Below are 22,875 nucleotides of genomic sequence, written 5' to 3' on the forward strand. Positions count from 1 at the left end.
TGTTGAACGTCAAATCACCAGCTGTAGCTCTAAGCACATCTCAAGATCTCTTACTGGCTGGCCCGGTGCAAGCAGCCACTATCGTTTGCGACGAACACCTAGGCGCGCGTTTGGTCGGCAACAGCTCCAAGTCAGATAGATCCCAGGCAGATCCTCCACTATGCCCGCCAGCGGATCTGTTTGAAGAAGCAAGTCTTGTACGCAGCGTTTTGCTTGTTCGCTGTCTCCGACTTGGGAATCCCAAGATATTTTCGCGTCTTGGACAGTGTAAACTTTGACGGCAAATGCATGGCGACCAACTTCATCAAGAACTGTCGCCTTCGGCGGCTGAATTTATACAAAATGAGCCCTGTAGCTGTAGAATGTGCCCTTTTGCCGCAAAGTAAGAGAAAAAAACTGTAAGTATCCCGTAAACGCAGGTTAGATGGATGTGTTCGCAGTGAGAAAATGGGCCTCATCACTGCTTGAGTCGTTCTAAGCCTCGGTTTAGATGAAATGATTAACCGGCTGAGAACTTGATTTCGGATTGTTCGGGAGAGGCAACACTGTTGCCAACAGTACATCTGTGCTCGTGGATAGAGAACATCATCTCAGCATTCTCTATAGGACCGCGTTCTAAACAGTCAAAAGTTCTGCACCTATCCTATCCGTACTTGTCAAGTTTGTACGCTCGTACAGTATTAAAGCACAAACTTGAAAGTGAAATGGTTGTTAGGCCTTGCAACCATTTGACTGGCCAAGGCCCTAAAACGTTGTGCCGACGGCGGACCCCGTCGGCGAAGGCCTTGAAGAAATATACCTTTGGGAGCGCGCCCTGATTTCCATGGAAAGACAAATACTGTAATACGGTACATTCAGTAAAGAAAAAAAGTCGTCAGCCTTGCGAGAGTGTTTATCTAAGATCCAACTAATCCCTGCACAAGACTTCATGCATTTGCTTCATGTCGCTACAGTACTGTACTGTAAGCCTGTCTTGGCCAGCAGCAGGATTGTGATGCACAACGTTTACGAGTACCGTGCACAACCAGTCGGCAACCCGCCCGGGGAAATTCGCTCTTGTAGCACCCGGGTCTTTCCTAGACGCACACATTTGTCCACTACACGTCAGCCTTACGGCTTCACCGTGGCACCATGTATAACGTAGCATGTCACCACATCTAACACACTGTAGAATCAAAAACCTTTACAAACTACACCGATATCTGCATGAACATTAAACCGTGACCATCGTGCTCTTAGAGGCAGGAAGCGTTTTCTCAGCACCTGCCTCGACTGGGGCTTTCGTGGCCTTCGCACCCTTTACCAGCGTAGAGTCAACCGAACCGGACTTGCCCTCGCTAATGATTCCGTCCGAACCGTCCTCGAACAGGCTGCCGATACCGCTGCCGGACGCCGTGCCCGTCTCCTCCGACTCGGACGCTTTGGTGGACTTGCTGGACTTGGTAGCCGTGCTCGGCGCCTCGGTCTCCTTGACACCCTTCACAAGAGTAGGGTCGGCCGAACCGGACTCGCTCTCGCCAATGATTCCGTCCGAACCGTCCTCGAACAGGCTGCCGATACCGCTGCCGGACGCCGTGCCCGTCTTCTCCGACTTGGACGCCTTGGTGGACTTGCTGGACTTGGTAGCCGTGCTCGGCGCCTCGGTCTCCTTGACACCCTTCACAAGAGTAGGGTCGGCCGAACCGGACTCGCTCTCGCCAATGATTCCGTCCGAACCGTCCTCGAACAGGCTGCCGATACCGCTGCCGGACGCCGTGCCCGTCTTCTCCGACTTGGACGCCTTGGTGGACTTGCTGGACTTGGTAGCCGTGCTCGGCGCCTCGGTCTCCTTGACACCCTTCACAAGAGTAGGGTCGGCCGAACCGGACTCGCTCTCGCCAATGATTCCGTCCGAACCGTCCTCGAACAGGCTGCCGATACCGCTGCCGGACGCCGTGCCCGTCTTCTCCGACTTGGACGCCTTGGTGGACTTGGTAGCCGTGCTCGGCGCCTCGGTCTCCTTGACACCCTTCACAAGAGTAGGGTCGGCCGAACCGGACTCGCTCTCGCCAATGATTCCGTCCGAACCGTCCTCGAACAGGCTGCCGATACCGCTGCCGGACGCCGTGCCCGTCTTCTCCGACTTGGACGCCTTGGTGGACTTGCTGGACTTGGTAGCCGTGCTCGGCGCCTCGGTCTCCTTGACACCCTTCACAAGAGTAGGGTCGGCCGAACCGGACTCGCTCTCGCCAATGATTCCGTCCGAACCGTCCTCGAACAGGCTGCCGATACCGCTGCCGGACGCCGTGCCCGTCTTCTCCGACTTGGACGCCTTGGTGGACTTGCTGGACTTGGTAGCCGTGCTCGGCGCCTCGGTCTCCTTGACACCCTTCACAAGAGTAGGGTCGGCCGAACCGGACTCGCTCTCGCCAATGATTCCGTCCGAACCGTCCTCGAACAGGCTGCCGATACCGCTGCCGGACGCCGTGCCCGTCTTCTCCGACTTGGACGCCTTGGTGGACTTGCTGGACTTGGTAGCCGTGCTCGGCGCCTCGGTCTCCTTGACACCCTTCACAAGAGTAGGGTCGGCCGAACCGGACTCGCTCTCGCCAATGATTCCGTCCGAACCGTCCTCGAACAGGCTGCCGATACCGCTGCCGGACGCCGTGCCCGTCTTCTCCGACTTGGACGCCTTGGTGGACTTGGTAGCCGTGCTCGGCGCCTCGGTCTCCTTGACACCCTTCACAAGAGTAGGGTCGGCCGAACCGGACTCGCTCTCGCCAATGATTCCGTCCGAACCGTCCTCGAACAGGCTGCCGATACCGCTGCCGGACGCCGTGCCCGTCTTCTCCGACTTGGACGCCTTGGTGGACTTGCTGGACTTGGTAGCCGTGCTCGGCGCCTCGGTCTCCTTGACACCCTTCACAAGAGTAGGGTCGGCCGAACCGGACTCGCTCTCGCCAATGATTCCGTCCGAACCGTCCTCGAACAGGCTGCCGATACCGCTGCCGGACGCCGTGCCCGTCTTCTCCGACTTGGACGCTTTGGTGGACTTGCTGGACTTGGTAGCCGTGCTCGGCGCCTCGGTCTCCTTGACACCCTTCACAAGAGTAGGGTCGGCCGAACCGGACTCGCTCTCGCCAATGATTCCGTCCGAACCGTCCTCGAACAGGCTGCCGATACCGCTGCCGGACGCCGTGCCCGTCTTCTCCGACTTGGACGCCTTGGTGGACTTGCTGGACTTGGTAGCCGTGCTCGGCGCCTCGGTCTCCTTGACACCCTTCACAAGAGTAGGGTCGGCCGAACCGGACTCGCTCTCGCCAATGATTCCGTCCGAACCGTCCTCGAACAGGCTGCCGATACCGCTGCCGGACGCCGTGCCCGTCTTCTCCGACTTGGACGCCTTGGTGGACTTGGTAGCCGTGCTCGGCGCCTCGGTCTCCTTGACACCCTTCACAAGAGTAGGGTCGGCCGAACCGGACTCGCTCTCGCCAATGATTCCGTCCGAACCGTCCTCGAACAGGCTGCCGATACCGCTGCCGGACGCCGTGCCCGTCTTCTCCGACTTGGACGCCTTGGTGGACTTGGTAGCCGTGCTCGGCGCCTCGGTCTCCTTGACACCCTTCACAAGAGTAGGGTCGGCCGAACCGGACTCGCTCTCGCCAATGATTCCGTCCGAACCGTCCTCGAACAGGCTGCCGATACCGCTGCCGGACGCCGTGCCCGTCTTCTCCGACTTGGACGCTTTGGTGGACTTGCTGGACTTGGTAGCCGTGCTCGGCGCCTCGGTCTCCTTGACACCCTTCACAAGAGTAGGGTCGGCCGAACCGGACTCGCTCTCGCCAATGATTCCGTCCGAACCGTCCTCGAACAGGCTGCCGATACCGCTGCCGGACGCCGTGCCCGTCTTCTCCGACTTGGACGCCTTGGTGGACTTGCTGGACTTGGTAGCCGTGCTCGGCGCCTCGGTCTCCTTGACACCCTTCACAAGAGTAGGGTCGGCCGAACCGGACTCGCTCTCGCCAATGATTCCGTCCGAACCGTCCTCGAACAGGCTGCCGATACCGCTGCCGGACGCCGTGCCCGTCTTCTCCGACTTGGACGCTTTGGTGGACTTGCTGGACTTGGTAGCCGTGCTCGGTGCCTCGGTCTCCTTGACACCCTTCACAAGAGTAGGGTCGGCCGAACCGGACTCGCTCTCGCCAATGATTCCGTCCGAACCGTCCTCGAACAGGCTGCCGATACCGCTGCCGGACGCCGTGCCCGTCTTCTCCGACTTGGACGCCTTGGTGGACTTGCTGGACTTGGTAGCCGTGCTCGGCGCCTCGGTCTCCTTGACACCCTTCACAAGAGTAGGGTCGGCCGAACCGGACTCGCTCTCGCCAATGATTCCGTCCGAACCGTCCTCGAACAGGCTGCCGATACCGCTGCCGGACGCCGTGCCCGTCTTCTCCGACTTGGGCGCCTTGGTGGACTTGCTGGACTTGGTAGCCGTGCTCGGCGCCTCGGTCTCCTTGACACCCTTCACAAGAGTAGGGTCGGCCGAACCGGACTCGCTCTCGCCAATGATTCCGTCCGAACCGTCCTCGAACAGGCTGCCGATACCGCTGCCGGACGCCGTGCCCGTCTTCTCCGACTTGGACGCCTTGGTGGACTTGCTGGACTTGGTAGCCGTGCTCGGCGCCTCGGTCTCCTTGACACCCTTCACAAGAGTAGGGTCGGCCGAACCGGACTCGCTCTCGCCAATGATTCCGTCCGAACCGTCCTCGAACAGGCTGCCGATACCGCTGCCGGACGCCGTGCCCGTCTTCTCCGACTTGGACGCCTTGGTGGACTTGGTAGCCGTGCTCGGCGCCTCGGTCTCCTTGACACCCTTCACAAGAGTAGGGTCGGCCGAACCGGACTCGCTCTCGCCAATGATTCCGTCCGAACCGTCCTCGAACAGGCTGCCGATACCGCTGCCGGACGCCGTGCCCGTCTTCTCCGACTTGGACGCCTTGGTGGACTTGCTGGACTTGGTAGCCGTGCTCGGCGCCTCGGTCTCCTTGACACCCTTCACAAGGGAAGGCTTGTCAAGAGCAGTAAAGTCGACAATCTTCTTCTTCTCGCCAGTCTCGCCCTTGCATTTCGCGAGGCGCATGGCACACTCGTTCGAGTATTCCTTGCCATTTTCGTCAACCACGGGCGAGTACTCCATGGTGCATGCGTCGGGGCACGACTCGCCGGTGCTGCTGCCTGCAGTGGAAGCCTTACTGGAGGCCAGAGCGCACTCGCCAGAGCTGGCTACGGCGAGGTCGGTCGCGTTGCACTGAGCAACGGTAAACGCGCACTCGTTCTTGTAGGTGACGTTGTCGGAACCGCAAACAGGCTCGTAGTCGCCGGGGCAGACCGTGTCGCAATCGTAGTGGTGGCTGCCAGATCCTTCCACCGAGTCCCAGCTCCAGTCCCACGAGCCCGAGTCGCTGGGGTAAACTGCAGGACCAGGACCAAGTCCCAAGTCGAACTTGGAGCCAGCCTCGCTCATAGGGACGGTGATGCCGATCGACGTGAGAAACTTGGGATCGACGGTTTTTGCGTCAGCTCCGCTCTCATCGCCAATGACGCCACCCGAGGCATCGTCAAAGAGGCTGCCGATGCCGCTGCCGGAGGTTTCCGAGGTCTTCGTCGACTTGGAGGACTTGGTCGCCTCGGTGGTTTTCGTCGCCTCCTCCACCGGGGTCTTGGACGAGAGCGTGGCCGGATCGCCAGCGCTCATGGAAGCAACAGCAATAGCCGCGAGCACAATGCCGATAGCGAGCTTCATTGTGTTTGGCGAGGAATAGGGACCTGGCGAAAGGTAGGGTAGCGCAAATTGCAAAATGACAGGCAAGCCTTCCTGCTTCCTCCAGTAGCGCAACCTAACGTGGTGTCCTTCCGTCGGCACGACCACTTTGCAGGCTGCAACACCGAAGACCCGTGTATCTTCCACTTCCCATCTGGAGAAAATTTGCCCGACACCGTCTATGGTACACCATCGATTCCCTACACCATCCGAGATTTTTTCTGCTCGAACGGCAAGCAGCGAGATCGATCGAGCGCCCCCGCCACAGTCTCCATGCAAACGCCTACTGTACACGTAGGACGCGCTGTAGAATTCGAACTTCCACCCCTTTAGGTAAGCCATCACCTTTTCAAGAAGTACCGTAGGCAAGAAGACTTTCCAGTCAAGAAGAAGCTCAAGGGAAAGATCTGAAATTTGTTGGTTTTTGACAAAACGACTATACTTCATAAAAGCATGACACGAGTTTTTTTGCTCCATCTGAGACGAGCGGATCAAGCGCTCTGCGTCGCGTTGGGGCCAAGGCGGACCGCGCGCACGGGGCTTTCCTCGGCCTGCTGTGTGGAGATGCCGCCGGCGCGACGCTCGAGTTCGCGCCCGGTACCATCACGGATTCGGATGTCTCGCGCGCGATGACGTTGCCCGGGGACGGCGTCTTCTCCGTGGGCAAAGGCCAGATCACGGACGACTCGGAGCTGGCGCTGTCGCTAGCGCACGGGCTCCTGGGGAACCGCCCAAGTGACGGGTTCCTACTGGAGGCCGTGGCGCAACGGTACGCGGCCTGGTGCGACACGAAGCCCTTCGACATTGGCAACACGTGCGCCACTGCGTTCGGCGTCCAGCCCGACGCTGCCGGCAACTACGCTCCGGCAATGACGCAGACAGCAGCGACCAGTTGCTCGGGTAGTGAGGCCAATGGGTCGCTCATGCGCATCGCTCCGCTCGCGATCTGGGCTGTGGGGGAGTCCGAGGAGACGATTGCCGCTCTCACCAGAACGGAGGCGACGCTGTCGCACCCGAGCCAAGTGTGTCAAGACTGCAATGCAGTTTACTGCCTCATGCTGGAGTACCTGTTACGCTGTCCGGGGGACTTCCAGGGCGCTTTGAGTCGGGGGGAGCGATTCGTGACGGCTGACGTGAACTCGGTGGTGCGGACGTGGTTCTTGGAGGAGCCGTTGAATATCTCCAGTCTTGTGTGTACGCGCAAGATTGGTCATGTTCGCTGGGGGTTCGTACTAGCAACGCACTTCTTGCGCCAGAATGAATCTTACGAACGGGCAATCCACCAAACACTGCTGAAGGGGGGTGACACCGATACGAATGCTGCCATTGTCGGCGGACTCATCGGTGCGCTGCACGGTGTGGATGTAATTCCACCTCGCATGCGAGAGGCCGTGCTCAATTTTGACGCGACGAACCCTTCAGCTACGCGTCGGACGCGTCCTGAGACGTACCGTGGGGCACAGGTTACCAGGCTTGTTGAGCAGCTTTTGGGTGAAGGCGCGAATTGAAGCTGTGAGTGCAAGTGCTGACTAAAGCAAACTTTTGGATACTTACACAAAGAACCTGTGCTGCGACTTAGCTTCTAATATTGAAACAAATCGATTGTGGCATGTTGCTCTGATACAACTGACTCGGCCAGTCGGTTGCGTCCATCGGGCGTTATAGACGTTGTAATTAGAAGCCTCGACACTCAATCTACGGTTTGCTAACATTGACTTCGGACCCTTCTAAGGACGATGCCAAACACCCATGCTGCAATTGTAGCACAGTAACAGATCAACCATGGTACCTTGCTTGATGCAACCAATTCGGTCAGTCGATCACCTACTACACGAAGGCGCTGTAGAACTTAAATCAACTCACGTAATAGAATCAATAGCTAGTGTGTTAGCAAGCACCTCCACCTTGCGAGTCCCAAAGCGAAGTAGATCAGTATCTGCCTGATGACCGTACATGTACAAAAAAGGTAACTGGAAAGAAAACAGCTACGGGATAAATGGTCTAAAGCACAGAAGAGCGCCATTGACGCGTTTGTTTTGCTTCTCGGATTGATATTCCTTGCATGTAGCCTCTTGTGTGCACCCGGTTTCTACCACGTGTAGCGCGTCATGGTGTACGTCGGGTCCAGTTGCGTCTTCCCGAGCAGCTTCTCAAGAAGATCAGGCTTCACACGCAGCTCCTCTTCAGTTGCACCCCACGCATTCACATTGAGTTCCTTGGCGTGGACACCACCAGCGATGAAGATGCTGTCGACTCCAGTATTCTTCGCACCCTGGATGTCGTGATGAAGCGAGTCACCAATGTGCACAACCTTCGATTTGTCCGTCGCATTCGCCAAGCGCAGACACACTTCGAAGTGCTCCTTCATCGGCTTGCCGAAGTAGACGACCTCTCCGCCCATTTCTTCATAGAGCTTGGCGATGCCACCTCCCATGTGCACGAAACGGTCGTTGGTGACAACGGCCAGCACGTCCGGGTTCGGACACAGCAGCGGCAGCTTGCGCTCCAGACCGCCGCGGAGGAACTCCTTCATAGCGTCGTTCACTTCGCCGGTGTGGCGGAAGTCCGTCGACAGTATCTCGGCTACGCGGTCGCTGTAGCAGACCTGCTGCGTGCCCTCCACCATAAGGAACTGGGCCTTGTCCAGACCCACGATCTCCACGTCCAGACCGTGGAAGATGGACTCTGGGTTCGACGCGCTCTTGGTGACCTTGCCGTCCAGGTCTGAGGTCATGAGCGAGCAGCGCGCGTGCGTGTCGCGTCTCTCGAGCAGGTAGTCGTGACACACTTCGCCGCCGGTGACGCCCTGGAAGTCGGTGGAGAAGCCCATGGGTCCCAGCTTGATGGGGAGGCCGCACGAGCGGTGCGCAGTGTTGGACAGGAGCACCACCTTCTTCCCCGCCGCGACCATGCGGTTGAAGCAGTCGACAGCTCCGACGTACGGCACGGTGCCATTGTGCAGCACCCCGTACTGGTCGATGAGCACCACGTCGTACTGCTCCAGCACTTCGGACAGTCCCTTGATGATCTGGTACGTGCGGAGGGACGACGGGGTGAGAGGGGGTTGATGGGGCATAACGATTCCGGTCATGTACATCTACCTTTGTCATCGTTTTCTGCTTGGTTTTGCGCGACGACTGCAATTTTGCGAATGAAAAAAAAACCACAAAAGCAAAACAACTTAACTGCTACTTCTCTGGCCCACTTAAGAAACAACATTCGGCATTAAACCTCAATTTGATGTGGGCCACATGTCACATATGATTGGGTATAATCAACTGTTTCAGCTTACGATTGGCCAAAATAAATGTGTCCGCGCATGTCGAGATAATCGCGTAGAAAAACCTCAAAACTGTAGCCCTTCTCCAACAGGCGCTACAACATCGACAACCGAAAAGCAGTCACTCGCGATTACGGTGATATTTATTTTCTAATATCGCTAATTTTTGACGGCACCTCGCTAAAAAACCTAATGTTGCCTAAAACGGACTTCAGATAAAAGGCTGTTTCTCTTTTCTTTCTGCTGCTAGAATTTTTAAATCGTAGCGTGAAACGGAGCAAATGCGCAGCTTTCGGTTGAGGTATTGCGAGTCGCCAAACGATTTTTTTGTAAATAGTTATGTCCAGAAAACCGAAGTGTTGTTTCTTATGTGGGCCAGAGAAGTACTTCAGAAGCTGAAGCGCTTGATCGCAGGCGCCAAGCCTGCATGCTCACCCGACCAACTAAATTTGAGCACCTCATGCTCCAATGTCATGGCGGTAGATGGAAGTTACTTCGCCAGTTGAAGCGAATGCGTTGCAGAACTAACTCGAGTAAGAGACCCAGTCCATAGTGCAACCATGTACATGTATTGGTGTGTTTCATCTCCCTTTCAGAAACGTTCCTAATTGTCGACTTCGTCTGTGCAACCTTGGTAGCTGGAGCGAAATGCACTTGACAAAGAGCGTTCGCGGCTTTTCATGATGCTTTTATTTCCAGTGGACGAGTTTTTTTCAGGGCGCTCCGTCCAAGCGTGTGAATACGTGTAAAACTCGCGTATGAGTTTTCAGTCGGTATGATTTAAAGCATGGTGATAATTTCAGAGTCTAGGGAGAGCTGCAATCGCCGCGTTGTTGTTTTTGTTGGAGGCGGCAACACGCTCCGTTTTGAAAAAAAAGTTAATTTTAGAGAAAAAAGATGTGTTTCACATGTTGCCTGCGGAGCATTAACCAACCTTATAGTGCTTCTTGATTCACCAAAATACTGGACGACAGTGTACTGAAGTACGTGTACCGGTAGTGGAGGGCGTGAACAAATACTCGACGCTTGCAGTTGTGCTGAAGACCAGCCCGCACATTGGAATGTGCAGGACGTGTGTCGAAATGTTAATTTTGTGTCCTCTGCGACCGTGCTGCAGCCCCATGCTTTTCTGTTCGAGGAGCTGCAGCCCAGAAGGAGAAGCGGAAATGCGCCCAGACGAAGGACGTGCTTTAAAATTGCAGAAAGCTATACCGATGCCCTCCGCCGTGCTGTCAAGTACAATACCGTACGCGTATTACATGCACGGAACTTTGCTTCATCGCTCCTGTTTGAGCAAGAGTCGGCAATGCTCGATTTCGGGCACGCAATATCGATGCAGTGTGCACTGCTGCAATGCGAAAGTTGAGCGAGAATCTCGCTGCGAGATTCCCAGGCAGCCGCCGGTTGGCCGGAGCACTGCAACGCGCATAGACGACGCCTGCCTTTCCCCGACCAGAGTGCCTCTCCGGATTGAAAACGAGAGCTGCTGCCGCCGTCGTGTCGAATGATGGCTTCGGCACTCTCGAATTCGCTGGGATCAAAGAGCGTGCTTTGCCGTCTCATCAAGCGGCATTCAATATGAAGCTGGCAGTCGGCGTCGTCCTCGCGGCTATCGCCTTTTGCTCCGTTTGCGCGGGCAAACCTTCCACGAGTATTCGCTCTGAATCGGCATCGGAGTCGACAGCAGCGTCAGATTCGGGCGAGTCGTGGGACTTCAGCTGGGATGCCTCGGACTCAGCGGACGGCTCCGGCGCCGGCTGCGACCAAATCTGCCCGACCGACTTCGACCCTGTTTGCGGATCTGACGGCGTCACATACACGAACGACTGCGCCTTCGGCATCGCCCAATGCAGAACACCGGAGCTGAATATGACGGCCACTGGAGAGTGTGCCGGCGGGTCCTTTGCGTCGTCCGTTAAAGGGTCGAACGCAGGCAGCGCCGCCGCAGCATGTCCCGATGCGTGTGTCGACGTATACGACCCTGTGAGCGACGAGAGTGGCAAGACGTACAGCAACGAGTGCTACATGCGGATGGCTAAGTGCAAGAACACGGGAGACAACTCTGACAAGGCGTCCAAGGCGTCGAAGGGCACCAAGTCCACAGAGAAGACCACGAAGACTACAAAGAGCTCTAAATCGGCCAAGTCGGCCAAAACTTCTTCGGCCAGCGACAGCGGTATTGGTAGTCTGTTCGAGGACGGATCTCATGGTGTCATCGGAAGCGCTAGCTCCGCATCGAGCGCTAACTGCTCCGGTAGTTGTCCTGATATTTACTCGCCCGTATGTGGCTCAGATGGTGTCACCTACTCTAGCCCTTGTAAGCTAGAGCTTGCTAGCTGCAAGAACCCCAAGCTCAAGCTCGTCGAGGCTGACGAGGACGTTTGCGCTGGCTCGGAGGCGTCCACTTCGAAGCAGGAAACTGTATCGGAGAAGGCGTCGAAGTCTACAAAGACGACTGTTTAGATGGCTACATAGTTCACACTAGCTGGCGCTATCCACGAAGTGAGTGTAGAGAGTAAATGTTAACCGCGATATCAAGTGCATCAATTCAAGACTGCCTTCGAAAATCTGCACCTCGACATCGACCTCTGTTGTTTCAGCAAGGTGCTGAAGCCCATGTGACTTTACTTGCAGTGGACACGGTTGGGGTTATTAGACCCCTGGGTATGTGCTTGGGAAGTGGCTCGCTTTTCCAGGAAATCCACCAGCCAAGCTCAGTCTTCAATTTGCTCCGGGTGGCTCCGATTGAAGCGAGCCCAGATGAAGCTAACTATTTCGCGTCTGCTGTTTTTGCATCTGCTTTCGCTGTAGATGCCGACATCGCAAACTCCACCACCTCTGGCTGCTCGACTGCCTGCACCAGGATATATCAATCGGTCTGTGGCTCGGACGGCGTCACTTATCCAAATGACTGCGTTCTCAAGGTTGCCCAGAGCGAGAGTGGTGGTATGATCACGCTGGTCTCCGATGGAAAGTGCCCAACGCCTTCGTCGTCCGCGGTGGGGCCAAGTGCAAGCAGCAACAATGGTGATGCGGGCTGCCCGGGCGCGTGCATCGACATCTACGATCCTGTGACCGATGAAAATGGTGTCCAATACTCGAGCGAGTGCTACCTGCGAATGGCCAAGTGCAGCGGATAGAAGGATCGAGGGACTTCGACCTCCTCCACGGGAAACGACAGCTCAAGTTGTGACAACCGAGTCTGTACCATGGACTACACGCCGGTGTGCGGCTGGAATGATGTCACTTACTCGAATTCCTGCAAACTGGGTCTTGCCAACTGCAAGGATTCCAGCATCACCCAAGCTAGCGACGGAGAGTGCGCAGCTATTAATAGTACCAGATAAACGGACACCGGCTCCCCAAGCATCGTATCCAAGACTAGCAGCTGCTGATTGTCTCCTGCGGTGAAGCCAGCCGGGCGCAATGTGGGTGTCCTGCCCCAGTAGTTACCGGTACTCATCAATTGTTGCCTGGCTATCAGTGTTGTATCACTCACTACCTAACTGAAGTATTCGAAGAAGAACACGAATAAAACCATGTATTATACTGGCAATATAACAATGTGATATTGCTGCAAGAAAGAAGTAAAGGAGTAGAAGAATGACATCATGTACAGTAATGTGTCTTAGAAGCCGTAGCTACAGCAATGTCTGTCGACAATACCTGTAAGCTACAGTACCGGACTACGCTCTGACTTCAACAGACTTCAACAAACACCGCGTTCGTAGCACCGTGTAATACGGAAGTCGTTACTACAACATTGCTACAACATCACGATATCTTAATGAGAGCAACACAGTACAGCATTGTGTTGCTCGGTAATTTATGCACAATTTAATTTTCGAAGAAATTCAAATTGAAGTTGAAATTTCACCAAGATATTTCCTTACCACTAAAGTATGAATCCCTCCCTTCCGCTCCAACTCCCATTTTGGGATTGCGAGAAACATCGCGGATGCCGCCGAAGAAGGGCTCGCTCGCAAGTGCGGCCACGAAGCGACGCACGGGTGCGAAAGGGGTGAAGAAGTCGCCCGCGAAGGTGAAGAAGTCGCCCGCGAAGGCGAAGAAAATGACGAAGGCGAAGAAGCCAGTGTCCGCTGTGAAGGGTAAGTGCAAATAATGCGGTGAATACTGTCACAAATTGATCTAATACGTCTCTACGTTGCTACTGCTTAGACAAGCGGATCAAGGGAGTCGGTAAGGTGCTCGAGGGAGCGAACAGCGCCGTGAAGAAGACCAGCGTAGGGCCTGTAGCGGAGGAACGCATGGGTAAGCAAAAACGATAAGGTTTGAACAAGGTGGCTCTAATGGGCACTAACTGCTTTTATTTCACATACCCGCTGCTACTTCCTGTAAAATAGGACGACGTGCTTCTCTACGAGCGCGAAAACCCGTTGACTACCTCCGTGCAGTGCTGGGTTTTGTCCAGGACCACGCCAGTGATGATGATTATCGTCCTGAAGACGACCCGGACGATGGCGTCGACGACCGGGACGACGGCCCCGACCTCGTGGACAACCTGGACGACTCGGACATCTTGCTGGGCACCGACGGACCCAACCAGAGCACGAGGAGCAACGTCAACTCGAGCGTTATGCCGAATAAAGTGCTACCCGTACAGGCCGCTACGCCGAGCGGCATTGTGCACCAGGTTGAGGTGCCAGATGACACGGCGCTCGACCAGCACGACGCGCTAGAAGCGGAGGGGCTGGGGAAGGACGCGGCGTCGGACGCCCCGGAGCTCAACCAGGCCAATGCGCCGGAGGACAAGGCGCCCAGCAAAGGCACGATGCCGGGCGACTCGGCGCCCGACAAGGACGATGTGCTGGCCGACAAGGCGCCCGGCCAGGACGTGGTGCAGGACGACTCGGGGCCCGGCCAGGACGTGATGCTCGACGATTCGGCGATCGCCAAGGATGACCTGCTGGACGACGCGGCGCCTGCCAAGGACGACGTGCCGGTCGGCAATATGCCAGCCTTCGAGGGTGGGCGGGATGGTGAGGCCGGAGTTTGCTCACAGTTTGGCTGTGTACCTGCCCTGAACGTAGTGCTCCATACCGGCGGGCATGACGACGACGAGCAGCAGGACTGCAATGCGGGCACTACCAGTAGCTCATGTAAGTCACTGATATGTTGGCTATGTTGTTGTCAATGTTGCTTCTTTTTGTTAATAATGTTGGTTATGTTGCAACCTGATGACCCTTTTCCAGCTCCCACAAAAAAGAGGGCGAGGCAGCATAAGGTGTTGACCACGGAGTGTCGGTCGGCTAAAGTACCTCGGACCAGCAACAGTGCCGTTGTTGCTACGTCCAAACCGAAGGCTGCTACCAAAACAAAGTACATGCACCGGATGAAGACATGGGAAGACCGAGAGAAGGTCATTCTCGCGCATAACGCTGTTGACAATCTTGTCCCCGAGCTTCCTGATAAAGAGTACGCGAACTGGGATGTGTTTGATGCCGCGCTGAAAGCGCACGAGAAAGCAAACTACTTGAAGTTCCGCGTCCGCAGCTCCGAAACCAAAGAAAAGCAGGACAGGTATGGCCGTATGTTGCTTCGTTGTTATGTTGCTTGCTCATGGTGCTTTGCTGATTGTGCAAGCTAATGGTGCTTTGCTTTGCTAATTGTGTTTTTTGTTGTTATGCTTATTTATTAGTCGCCGTGGCGTCGTGCCGTTGCCGGATGAGATGGCGTACAACTTTAAGAAGATGTGTTGCACGCATGGATCGACACAAGCATCACGAGGGGCCGGCCTTCGTGAGCACGGCTCGCGTTACACTGGCTGCCAGGCTTCATTTGATGTCCGTTCTCAAAAGATCGTCGTCGATGGCATAGCTCGGTGGATCGTGCAAGTGGACCCCGACACAGAGGTAGGACGATGTGTGAATTCTCTGGTGCTGTTGTGTAAGGTCTAGCTTATGCGGGCTTGTCTCATGCTTTGTAGATTTCGTTGCACAACCATCCCACTAACAAAATCATCTACGACTGATACAGTCGTGGGAAGTCGATGCCACTCCCCCCGAAAGTCCACAAGGAGCTTGGACTACTGAAAGAAATGCGGGCGAGTAACCCGAACATCAGCCGCTACTTGTCGGATGAGCTGGGTGGGTGCTACTGGTGAACTTAAGGCTACATGTAGCTATTTTCTGCTTTCGGACTAACTCTTTATTGCAATTAATTTTCACTGCGCTTGCTTTCAGATATCATGCTTACACCACAGCAAACTAGAAACATCATGCAGCAAGTATTGGGGAGCACCACGTTGGAACGGACCAAAGTCATATTAGATAGCTTCGCCGCTGCGGACGCGGAGAATGAGGTTCTGCTTGTCCAAGATCAGATGGGCATTAGCTGCGTTATTGCCATGCAGACAGCTCTGCAAAAAGCCTGCTTTGAGCAGCGGGGGGACAACTTGGTGATAGATTGGACCCATGACACGCATAACATGGGGTACCACTTGGGTGAGAACATCACAGTATTATTTTGTATGATCGGCGGTGTGTATTTAATTGTGTGTATCATAGGCAGTCTGGTTGTGACCTCAGCCACAGGAAGGGGGATTCCTGTTGTCGACTTCCTGTCGCTCGATCAAAAAGCACCGACGACAACGCAGATTGTTGAGTTTTTCAAGCGCAACAACCCTGCTTGGAAAACAGTGTAGACCGTTGTGATTGATAAGGACTTTATGGAGTGGCGAGTGCTGGATCGGGCGTTTCCAGATGCCAAAGTCGTCCTGTGTCAGTTCCACGCGCTGACATACTGGCGCAAGGTTTGTGCAAGAGCAAAGTTCAACCTGAGCATGAACCAACGGGACGCCATGGAATCTGCATTCGCAAATCTCATTTACTGGTTAGTTGGATGTTGCTATGGGATTTCTTGAATTATGTTGCTGACTGTGTTTCTCTTTATGTTGTTCTGTGTGTTGCTTGTCTTGTGTTGCTACGTGTGTTGCTTGGATTTGCCATATAGTAACACCCAGTCGGCATTTGACGCCAAGCGGTCCACCTTCACTAAAACTTGTGGAGACGAGTGTCCCGACCTATTGGAGTATTTTGAGGCGAAGTGGGCGTCGTGTATCGATATGTGGGCGAATCACGCCAGGGGAAAGTTTTTCACTGCGGGCAATACGACTACGAACCGGATTGAGTCGAACTGGAATCAGGTGAAGCTGTTGATTGGGAAGAAGCCGCGATTGGAGGTGACTATTAGTGGGCTACTTGCTCACCAAACAACAATTGCCCAAAGTATGCTCAGTGCAATGCGCAGGACATCTGCATCATCTCGGGCACCGGGTAGCGTTCCGGACTACCTGTCGCTTGTGGCGGGGCGCCTGGGTGATACCATGCTAGCTCACGTCAGACGCCAGTGGGACTACTACATGGTATTTTCGGCGAGCACGTCTTGCTCTATGCGGGGACGGGAGGTGGGTGAATGGGAACTGACTTCTCGGGGAAACACGTATCGCTGCAACGACTTCCGCTGGTCGTGTTCGTGCCTCTTCGACAGCAGCTACAGCTTGCCGTGCCAGCATCTGATGTACATTGCGCAGTATGTGCATAAGTTTGAGAAGCTGCCGGCCTCCAGCGTACCTCCACGATGGAATGCTGTGGTGATGGCTGGATTGGAGGAGGAATTTTATCGCGGCATGGAATCGCTTCGGAGCGTACAGCGCGCGGTGAAAGCAGCTTGCGATACGGATTGCAATGACGGTATGACACAACCAAGCGGAGAATGTGGTGACGACGAAGAAGATGGAGCAACACAGGGAGCACCACAAGATGCAACACAGGAGACAGCACCATTAGATGCAACATCGGAAGCAACACAAGATGGCACAACACATGCACCACCATTAGATGCAACACTGCGAGCAACACAGGAAGCACCACGTGCGGCGCCACCACAACAACCGCTGCAGAGGAAGAATCGGGTGATATATGTGAACCTGAAGCGCCGCGAACGTGCCAATGTCGTAGTGTTGTCCCGAGAAGAAAAGTACTGCTATGCAAAAGCCATGTTCGAACCCGTAATGGACCAACTGGCGGGCTTGTCGAGCCCTGCCTTTTACTCAGTATTGCAGTCTTGGAAAAAGATTGTTGGAAAGGTGATGCAAGAAGTGGCGGCTGATTCGCCGTCTGGGACGACGATTTCTGACGAAAACGCGGCCTCCGATCTGTCGAGCGATAGTGACAACGAAGTCGCTAACACACAAACGAGTGACTCGTTTTCCGACATTGCTCCAGCGGATTTTATCAACACGATGGACTTGATCCGAGTAATGGAGCAAATTGATCATGGCCAAAACCTCGCCGTAGTATATGCGGACGTGACGAGTAAGTGTGACAAGGCCGAGCTAGAGGCGAAGTCATCATCGCCGGTCGGGCCTTCCAAAGCACCCATCAAATATGGAGAGAAGAGAGTAAGCCAGTGGCAGCTCGGTCACAGGATCTGCGTACAAAAGCAGTAGTGCGTCCTGCTGTCAACTAAAGCGTGGCAAAATGGCAAAATCGAAGTTCTGCAACTCCCGCGACCGCACCGCCAGTGTAACCAGCGCAAGAAGAAGACCCAAGCACAAACTAAGACGAAGGCAAAGCCTCAAAGACTATCGGCGATTTCTCTTCCCGACAAAGCCATACCCTCTCTCGCCCGTGTGCTAGAGTGGGCCAGCAATACGAACGACATGGACCACCTCAACGAGATGCTTGCAAATTACCCAGTCATCATGACAGATGCGTTCTTAGCAGCTCGTAGCCCGCGCGCAAAGCGAGTTAGTGTTCACCCCGATGACTACGACTACAACTTTGTGATCTCCAAGAATCTGGTCATTAAATTGGACGCTGTTGTTAAGGCAGAGAAGGCGAAGCGACGCACGCCCGCTTCGTTTGGTGGCAATGCAGAAGATGAGTATCCGGTCGGTACTGTCGAAGAGATCGTCGCTTTCTTCCCAGGGGGGTTGCCAAAGTTTACGAGGTTCGTAGTCGGTATTGTGTTGCGCAGGTGTTGCTTGTTGTGGCGCTCTCAATGTTATATTCTTGTGGTGCTCTCAATGGTGCTGTATCATACTGATGCTGTTTATGGTGTGTGTGTGTGCGTAGTGGAGCCGTCTACAAAATGAAGTCGTTCTACAACATCCGCAAATTGAGTGAAGCGTGGTTGTTGGACATGACGTGGTTTCGACGACTAAGTGGGACAAAGTATCCGCGTCACCAGAGCTCTTTGACGAAGAGACAGATTCGGAAATGCTACTGCCAGATGCAGTGGGGAAGAAGCACCAGGAACTAGCAGCCGACGTCGCTAAAGTTCTCGGAGGGGCATGCCTGAGCTCCTTATTTCGGTTGACGGGTGCGAATTACTCTCTCAAGTTGGAGAATATTGTGGGAATGGTGGCACGGGACCGAATGCTGAATGACCTCATCATCGACTTCTGCCTTCGCCTAAACTGCAGCTCGCTAGGCGACTGCTACGCCATGAACTCGTTTGCACTATCGCTTAGCTACACGAAGACACCGGACATTCGAATCTCAAGCATGCACTACGTTGTGATGCCTGTTCACCTGCCGCCTATTCATTGGGGGATGTAGTAGGTCTGAGCGAAACTCTTCTGCGAGGGAAGCCGGCGCTTCCTGGTAAGTTCCTCAGTCTATTGAGTTCAAGTAGGTAAAATGTACTCTGCCTCACTGCTCGGCACGAACCGTCGGCCGGCAGTGGTTTCCTAACTCCTCTGTCGTTTTGCCAGCTCAGCATCGCGCTGGGTGCGATGCCCGGTGAGTGGGAAGAGGCTTGCTAGTCGTAACCCCCCACTACAGGGGATCATAATAGTCCGTCTCTCCTACCAGCAAGATGTGCCCTCCATGACACCGTACTAGTACGAGCCGCTGTGCAGCTCGTCCCATCGAGCCACCATGGAAGATGCTTACAACGAGACTGGCTAAGTTTATACGTGACTGGCACACAGCCACGATGTCGCTGGTTGATCATCCCGTTGAGGAGAGCAGCGTGTGGCTCGAAGGGCCAAAGCAGCCTGATGGTACGTCATGTGGTGTGCTGTGTATCGCTCAGGCGTACGCCATTTTGAAGGATAGCTCTCGTTTTGTGCGAGCTGTTATTTCACGGGATGATGTTGCTGTCATGCGTCTACGCGTCATGTGGATGATTATCATGCAGCCTGATGAGAGTACAACGTCAAACAAGGTCGCTGAAGCTGTCCAGTCAACCGACGTCGAGCTCATTGCAACGATCACGACACAAAGACCACAGTAACATTTATTGATACAAGCTAGTCTAAGTTGTGAATGTTCTAGTGTGGATGAATATGATGAATATGCGCATTGGCTTAGACGTAACCCCACGGTTTCAGTTGCACATTGGCTCTTGTGTATAATGGTGACTGGTGTTCCTTCGATTTCGGATCTGGATTGTGCATGTATCCCTTGAAGAACGCGCTGTCCGGTCCAATCGAGGTCACCACAACCACGACCTCTTTGTGGCCATACAGGAAGTCCGGGTTCAGGTGCCTCAGTCAGCGTGCAGCGCACAACATCCAGCGCGTAGCGATAGCGCATGTTGTCGAAGGTCATGGTAAGGATGATGTTCACGCCGAAGATCCAAGGCGCGGGCATGCTGGCGCAGTGCAGCCGAAAAGCCAGCAGCAGGAAAAGCCGGTGTACAGCATGGCAGTGAACGACACGATGAGCACGAAGGTGACGGCGGATCCGCCGTAGTACACCGGCTTCTCCAGCAGCGAGCTGCACTGAAAGAGCAGCGAGAGCTTGCCCGCCACGACGTTGGTGGTCACGAGCTCCAGCGCCACCGGACACGTGACGCGCTGCCACCCGCGCAGCATCAGCGAGGTCGGCCGGTCCGCGCACGAGCTCCAGCCGCTGCTCCAATTTCGCCTTGTGGTCGCCAAGGAGGGAATCAGCTGCGGTAGCTCACAGCCACACCCTTGAGCGCGCTGTTGCGTATGATCGGTCTTCACTTCGCGGTCGTCGAGAATCACGTCGGTCTTGGCGGCAGTGAACACCCAAAGCAGCTCGGGGATCTTACGACAAGAGGTCCTTGCAGGCGCGCGCGGCATAGATACATTATCAGAACCGAAAGGTAGTGGTGGCGCCTTCGTGAGTCTGGCGAAAGGAAGCGATAACAGTCGCTGGGAGCTCTCAGTCTCGGTTCTTCGTGTTGTCTTCTCCTCTAGAATATTTCGCGAATGTAATTGGTAACTTTTACATTTGCCGTCATATATCGACAGAAAATTACGGCTGGCTCCATTTCATGTTGCTTCTTGTGGTGCCTGTTGGTTGCCAGACAGCTATTGTGTTGCCGCAAGAGCTGTCGTGATGTTGCACTTATGTTGTAGTAACGCCGTCCGTGTAATACACGGTGTATGATACACCGTGTACACTGTCCCCACGAGCTCCCGAAGTCTATCTGGTGGCAGATGCTTTATCCGCACGGATAGCCGCTGGTTGAGCGTCGCAACCGAAGTAGTTATTACGACTTTAATCAGATTACCATCACTCTTGAGATCGCAGAGGGGGTGAATGAACTCTTGACGATTCACTTAACAACTATCTTCATTCAATCATGCCTGCAAGCTCTGAACACCGTTCAAACGCATAGGACCTATAAGGGTGGCCTAGATCGATTCATCGAGCCCAAACATGCCTCTATAGCTTTCATATTGCCAAAACTACGCGCGTTCCTTTTGACTTTAACGACCGTTTTGGGGATTTGGCTCTCGTGACATCCATCCTCCTTAAGTTGCTGCCCAGACGACTTAAGGATCTTGGGATTTGATTGCATATTCAGGGTCTTTGGAGTTGCCACATTAGGGTGCCTAAATCCCGTTAAAGCAACTTTAAGTTGCTTTAACGGGATTCGCGTGGCAACACAATCAGTGTGGCAAAGATCACTGCATTAATCCATGGGAGAGGTTCAGCAAATGGCGGATTTGCGAAGGTATACGGACTTGATTAATCACAACTTTGCGAGGCAGGCTTCGGCGTGGGCGGCTTTCGTAGCTCGAACACCCACTGGATATTCATTCTCCAATTTGCAGCCAGCCCCGCACTTCCAAGCTCCACCTCAAGCCACCAGCACAATGAAGTTCGCTATCGGCCTCCTTCTCGCGGCGGTTGCAGTCACGGCTACGGCCGTTGAGGACAAGTGCTCCTTCGGCTGCCTCGACGTCTACGAGCCTGTGTGCGGCTCCAACGGCGAGACGTACTCCAACGCGTGCTACCTGCGTCTCGCATCTTGCCAGAGCGACAAGGAGATCACCCAGTCGTCGGATGGAGAGTGTGCTTCGACGCCTGCAACATCGGCGACGCCTTCGCCCAAGACGTCCAGCAGCAAGAGCAACAGCGGAGCTGAGTCGTGCGACTTCGCGTGCTTGGATGTGTACGACCCCGTGACCGATGAGAACGGCAACGAGTACTCGAACGAGTGCTACATGAAGTTGGCGAAGTGCCGTGGCACCAGCGGCGACAACAACAAGCGCATCGAGAACCCCCGTATCTCTACGATGGGTGTTTAAACGCAGATGAGCGTTCGCTTTGCAAGCATCACCTGAGCATAGGCGTTTGACTGGCCAAGTAATATTGCCTTCCTGGGTCTAGCTCTGGAAGCGCACCACGTAAAATCTCAATATAACATTTTCAGCGAATTCTTGCAAGTGTGAAACGAAGCAGACGCAACCAAGCCCGCGTCAACGTGTATTCTACGCATGAATAATAGGGGGCGGAGAGAGAATCGGATAACGAAACAAAATCAGAAGAAGATCGGGTAATATATACTTTAAGAATATCCCATTGGGATACAACAGGATCCGGATCTTGACTGTTCATAGCGATACAGTACGATGAACGTGTACAATACAACACAACGATAGCACAGCTCCCGAAGTCTGTATGGTGGCAGATGCATCGATCATGCTATTACAGTACCAGTACCGGTATAGAGGACGGATAGATGGTGCTGGATGAAGGTTGCAATAAAATCAGTGTGGCACAGATCCCGAGAAAACTGCAAAAGACGCATACTGGACGAGTTTTTCTGCAAAAGACGCATACTCGGCTAAAAGCGCATACTGAGTTTCTGATAACACGGCGTCGAGGTCTGAGTCATGGCATTTTAGGCAGTTCTATCAATACATCTCGGAGAGTCACGGTGGTTGCACCTCAGAAGCACCGGACTAGACAGTCGAAAGGAGGTCATGGCTATAGCGAAGGGAGACGTATTCAGATGCGGAGAGACCGCGACCCACGCCATGCAAGACTACGCTTTGTCGATCTCGAAACGCGTCAAGGTGGCAGGGTCCGGAGGAGGGCACAGGCGGTTCGTGTGTAAATCGGAGGATTGCAAGTTTTTCGTCCAGCTTTATCAGCGCAAGTTAAACGGAAAAAAACTGCCTACATGGTACATCAGCTCGCTGGACTTGGAGCACGTCAATTGTACCTCTGTCCCAAAAATGACCAGCCGTCAACTGCGCGCTGAACCAGTCTTCCGCAATGCCGTCCTCTCGAATATTTCTGCAACAGCCCCGGAGCTTATCGCCCGAGTTCAACGAATGAAGAGTGTTCTGCTGCCAAACAGCAGCATCGTGTACCGGTCAAAGAATGCCCTCACAGAAGGCACCGCGGAGACGCAAGCGCAGTGGTATCAGCGTATACCTTCCCTACTGGAGAGTTTTGCAGCGGCTAATCCTGGCTCCTAAACCAACCTCCAGGCTGACTTAGACGGAAGATTCTTACGGGCTATCGTAGTTTGTGGTCCTCTGGTTCAAAGCATGCCC

The 22,875-nt window shown here is 54.5% G+C and overlaps 15 protein-coding genes across 15 annotated transcripts; 12 read left to right on the plus strand and 3 right to left on the minus strand.

Moving 5' to 3' along the window:
* Positions 1-4,492: 4,492 nt before the first annotated feature.
* PHYSODRAFT_441670 (Kazal-like serine protease inhibitor domain-containing protein) lies at positions 4,493-5,782 on the minus strand (the record flags this gene model as incomplete). Its single annotated transcript, XM_009523422.1, has 1 exon — positions 4,493-5,782. A coding segment is annotated over one exon (1,290 nt), but the record flags the coding sequence as incomplete, so codon positions are not given.
* Positions 5,783-5,837: 55 nt separating this feature from the next.
* On the plus strand, positions 5,838-7,308 carry PHYSODRAFT_312452 (hypothetical protein; the record flags this gene model as incomplete). The annotated part of the gene is made up of 2 exons (XM_009523423.1): positions 5,838-5,866; positions 6,288-7,308. The coding sequence occupies 2 exons, from the start codon at positions 5,838-5,840 to the stop codon at positions 7,306-7,308; spliced, it is 1,050 nt and encodes a 349-aa protein (XP_009521718.1).
* Positions 7,309-7,889: 581 nt separating this feature from the next.
* PHYSODRAFT_486145 (hypothetical protein) lies at positions 7,890-8,711 on the minus strand (the record flags this gene model as incomplete). The annotated part of the gene is made up of 1 exon (XM_009523424.1): positions 7,890-8,711. The coding sequence occupies one exon, from the start codon at positions 8,709-8,711 to the stop codon at positions 7,890-7,892; it is 822 nt and encodes a 273-aa protein (XP_009521719.1).
* A 1,947-nt stretch (positions 8,712-10,658) lies between these two features.
* Positions 10,659-11,543, plus strand: PHYSODRAFT_486124 (Kazal-like serine protease inhibitor domain-containing protein; the record flags this gene model as incomplete). The annotated part of the gene is made up of 2 exons (XM_009523425.1): positions 10,659-11,152; positions 11,255-11,543. The coding sequence occupies 2 exons, from the start codon at positions 10,659-10,661 to the stop codon at positions 11,541-11,543; spliced, it is 783 nt and encodes a 260-aa protein (XP_009521720.1).
* Positions 11,544-12,229: 686 nt separating this feature from the next.
* Positions 12,230-12,403, plus strand: PHYSODRAFT_414686 (hypothetical protein; the record flags this gene model as incomplete). Its single annotated transcript, XM_009523426.1, has 1 exon — positions 12,230-12,403. A coding segment is annotated over one exon (174 nt), but the record flags the coding sequence as incomplete, so codon positions are not given.
* Positions 12,404-13,677: 1,274 nt separating this feature from the next.
* On the plus strand, positions 13,678-15,204 carry PHYSODRAFT_260631 (hypothetical protein; the record flags this gene model as incomplete). The annotated part of the gene is made up of 4 exons (XM_009523427.1): positions 13,678-14,080; positions 14,132-14,200; positions 14,294-14,621; positions 15,078-15,204. 4 exons carry the CDS (start codon positions 13,678-13,680, stop codon positions 15,202-15,204), a joined length of 927 nt encoding a protein of 308 aa, XP_009521722.1.
* A 192-nt stretch (positions 15,205-15,396) lies between these two features.
* On the plus strand, positions 15,397-15,723 carry PHYSODRAFT_421085 (hypothetical protein; the record flags this gene model as incomplete). Its single annotated transcript, XM_009523428.1, has 1 exon — positions 15,397-15,723. A coding segment is annotated over one exon (327 nt), but the record flags the coding sequence as incomplete, so codon positions are not given.
* Positions 15,724-15,744: 21 nt separating this feature from the next.
* On the plus strand, positions 15,745-15,963 carry PHYSODRAFT_483448 (hypothetical protein; the record flags this gene model as incomplete). Its single annotated transcript, XM_009523429.1, has 1 exon — positions 15,745-15,963. A coding segment is annotated over one exon (219 nt), but the record flags the coding sequence as incomplete, so codon positions are not given.
* Positions 15,964-16,134: 171 nt separating this feature from the next.
* On the plus strand, positions 16,135-16,311 carry PHYSODRAFT_416616 (hypothetical protein; the record flags this gene model as incomplete). Its single annotated transcript, XM_009523430.1, has 1 exon — positions 16,135-16,311. A coding segment is annotated over one exon (177 nt), but the record flags the coding sequence as incomplete, so codon positions are not given.
* Positions 16,312-16,491: 180 nt separating this feature from the next.
* On the plus strand, positions 16,492-16,686 carry PHYSODRAFT_481923 (hypothetical protein; the record flags this gene model as incomplete). The annotated part of the gene is made up of 1 exon (XM_009523431.1): positions 16,492-16,686. A coding segment is annotated over one exon (195 nt), but the record flags the coding sequence as incomplete, so codon positions are not given.
* Positions 16,687-17,577: 891 nt separating this feature from the next.
* PHYSODRAFT_483809 (hypothetical protein) lies at positions 17,578-18,198 on the plus strand (the record flags this gene model as incomplete). The annotated part of the gene is made up of 1 exon (XM_009523432.1): positions 17,578-18,198. A coding segment is annotated over one exon (621 nt), but the record flags the coding sequence as incomplete, so codon positions are not given.
* A 70-nt stretch (positions 18,199-18,268) lies between these two features.
* Positions 18,269-19,343, plus strand: PHYSODRAFT_487481 (hypothetical protein; the record flags this gene model as incomplete). Its single annotated transcript, XM_009523433.1, is given in 3 exon segments — positions 18,269-18,660; positions 18,820-18,942; positions 18,956-19,343. Coding segments are annotated over 3 exon segments (903 nt in total), but the record flags the coding sequence as incomplete, so codon positions are not given.
* A 331-nt stretch (positions 19,344-19,674) lies between these two features.
* Positions 19,675-20,160, minus strand: PHYSODRAFT_258689 (hypothetical protein; the record flags this gene model as incomplete). Its single annotated transcript, XM_009523434.1, has 1 exon — positions 19,675-20,160. The coding sequence occupies one exon, from the start codon at positions 20,158-20,160 to the stop codon at positions 19,675-19,677; it is 486 nt and encodes a 161-aa protein (XP_009521729.1).
* Positions 20,161-21,183: 1,023 nt separating this feature from the next.
* On the plus strand, positions 21,184-21,618 carry PHYSODRAFT_487395 (Kazal-like serine protease inhibitor domain-containing protein; the record flags this gene model as incomplete). The annotated part of the gene is made up of 1 exon (XM_009523435.1): positions 21,184-21,618. The coding sequence occupies one exon, from the start codon at positions 21,184-21,186 to the stop codon at positions 21,616-21,618; it is 435 nt and encodes a 144-aa protein (XP_009521730.1).
* A 678-nt stretch (positions 21,619-22,296) lies between these two features.
* PHYSODRAFT_484750 (hypothetical protein) lies at positions 22,297-22,797 on the plus strand (the record flags this gene model as incomplete). The annotated part of the gene is made up of 1 exon (XM_009523436.1): positions 22,297-22,797. The coding sequence occupies one exon, from the start codon at positions 22,297-22,299 to the stop codon at positions 22,795-22,797; it is 501 nt and encodes a 166-aa protein (XP_009521731.1).
* Positions 22,798-22,875: the final 78 nt, after the last annotated feature.

This window comes from Phytophthora sojae (assembly GCF_000149755.1).
Source record: "Phytophthora sojae unplaced genomic scaffold PHYSOscaffold_2, whole genome shotgun sequence".
NCBI classification, from domain to species: Eukaryota; Oomycota; class Peronosporomycetes; order Peronosporales; family Peronosporaceae; genus Phytophthora; species Phytophthora sojae.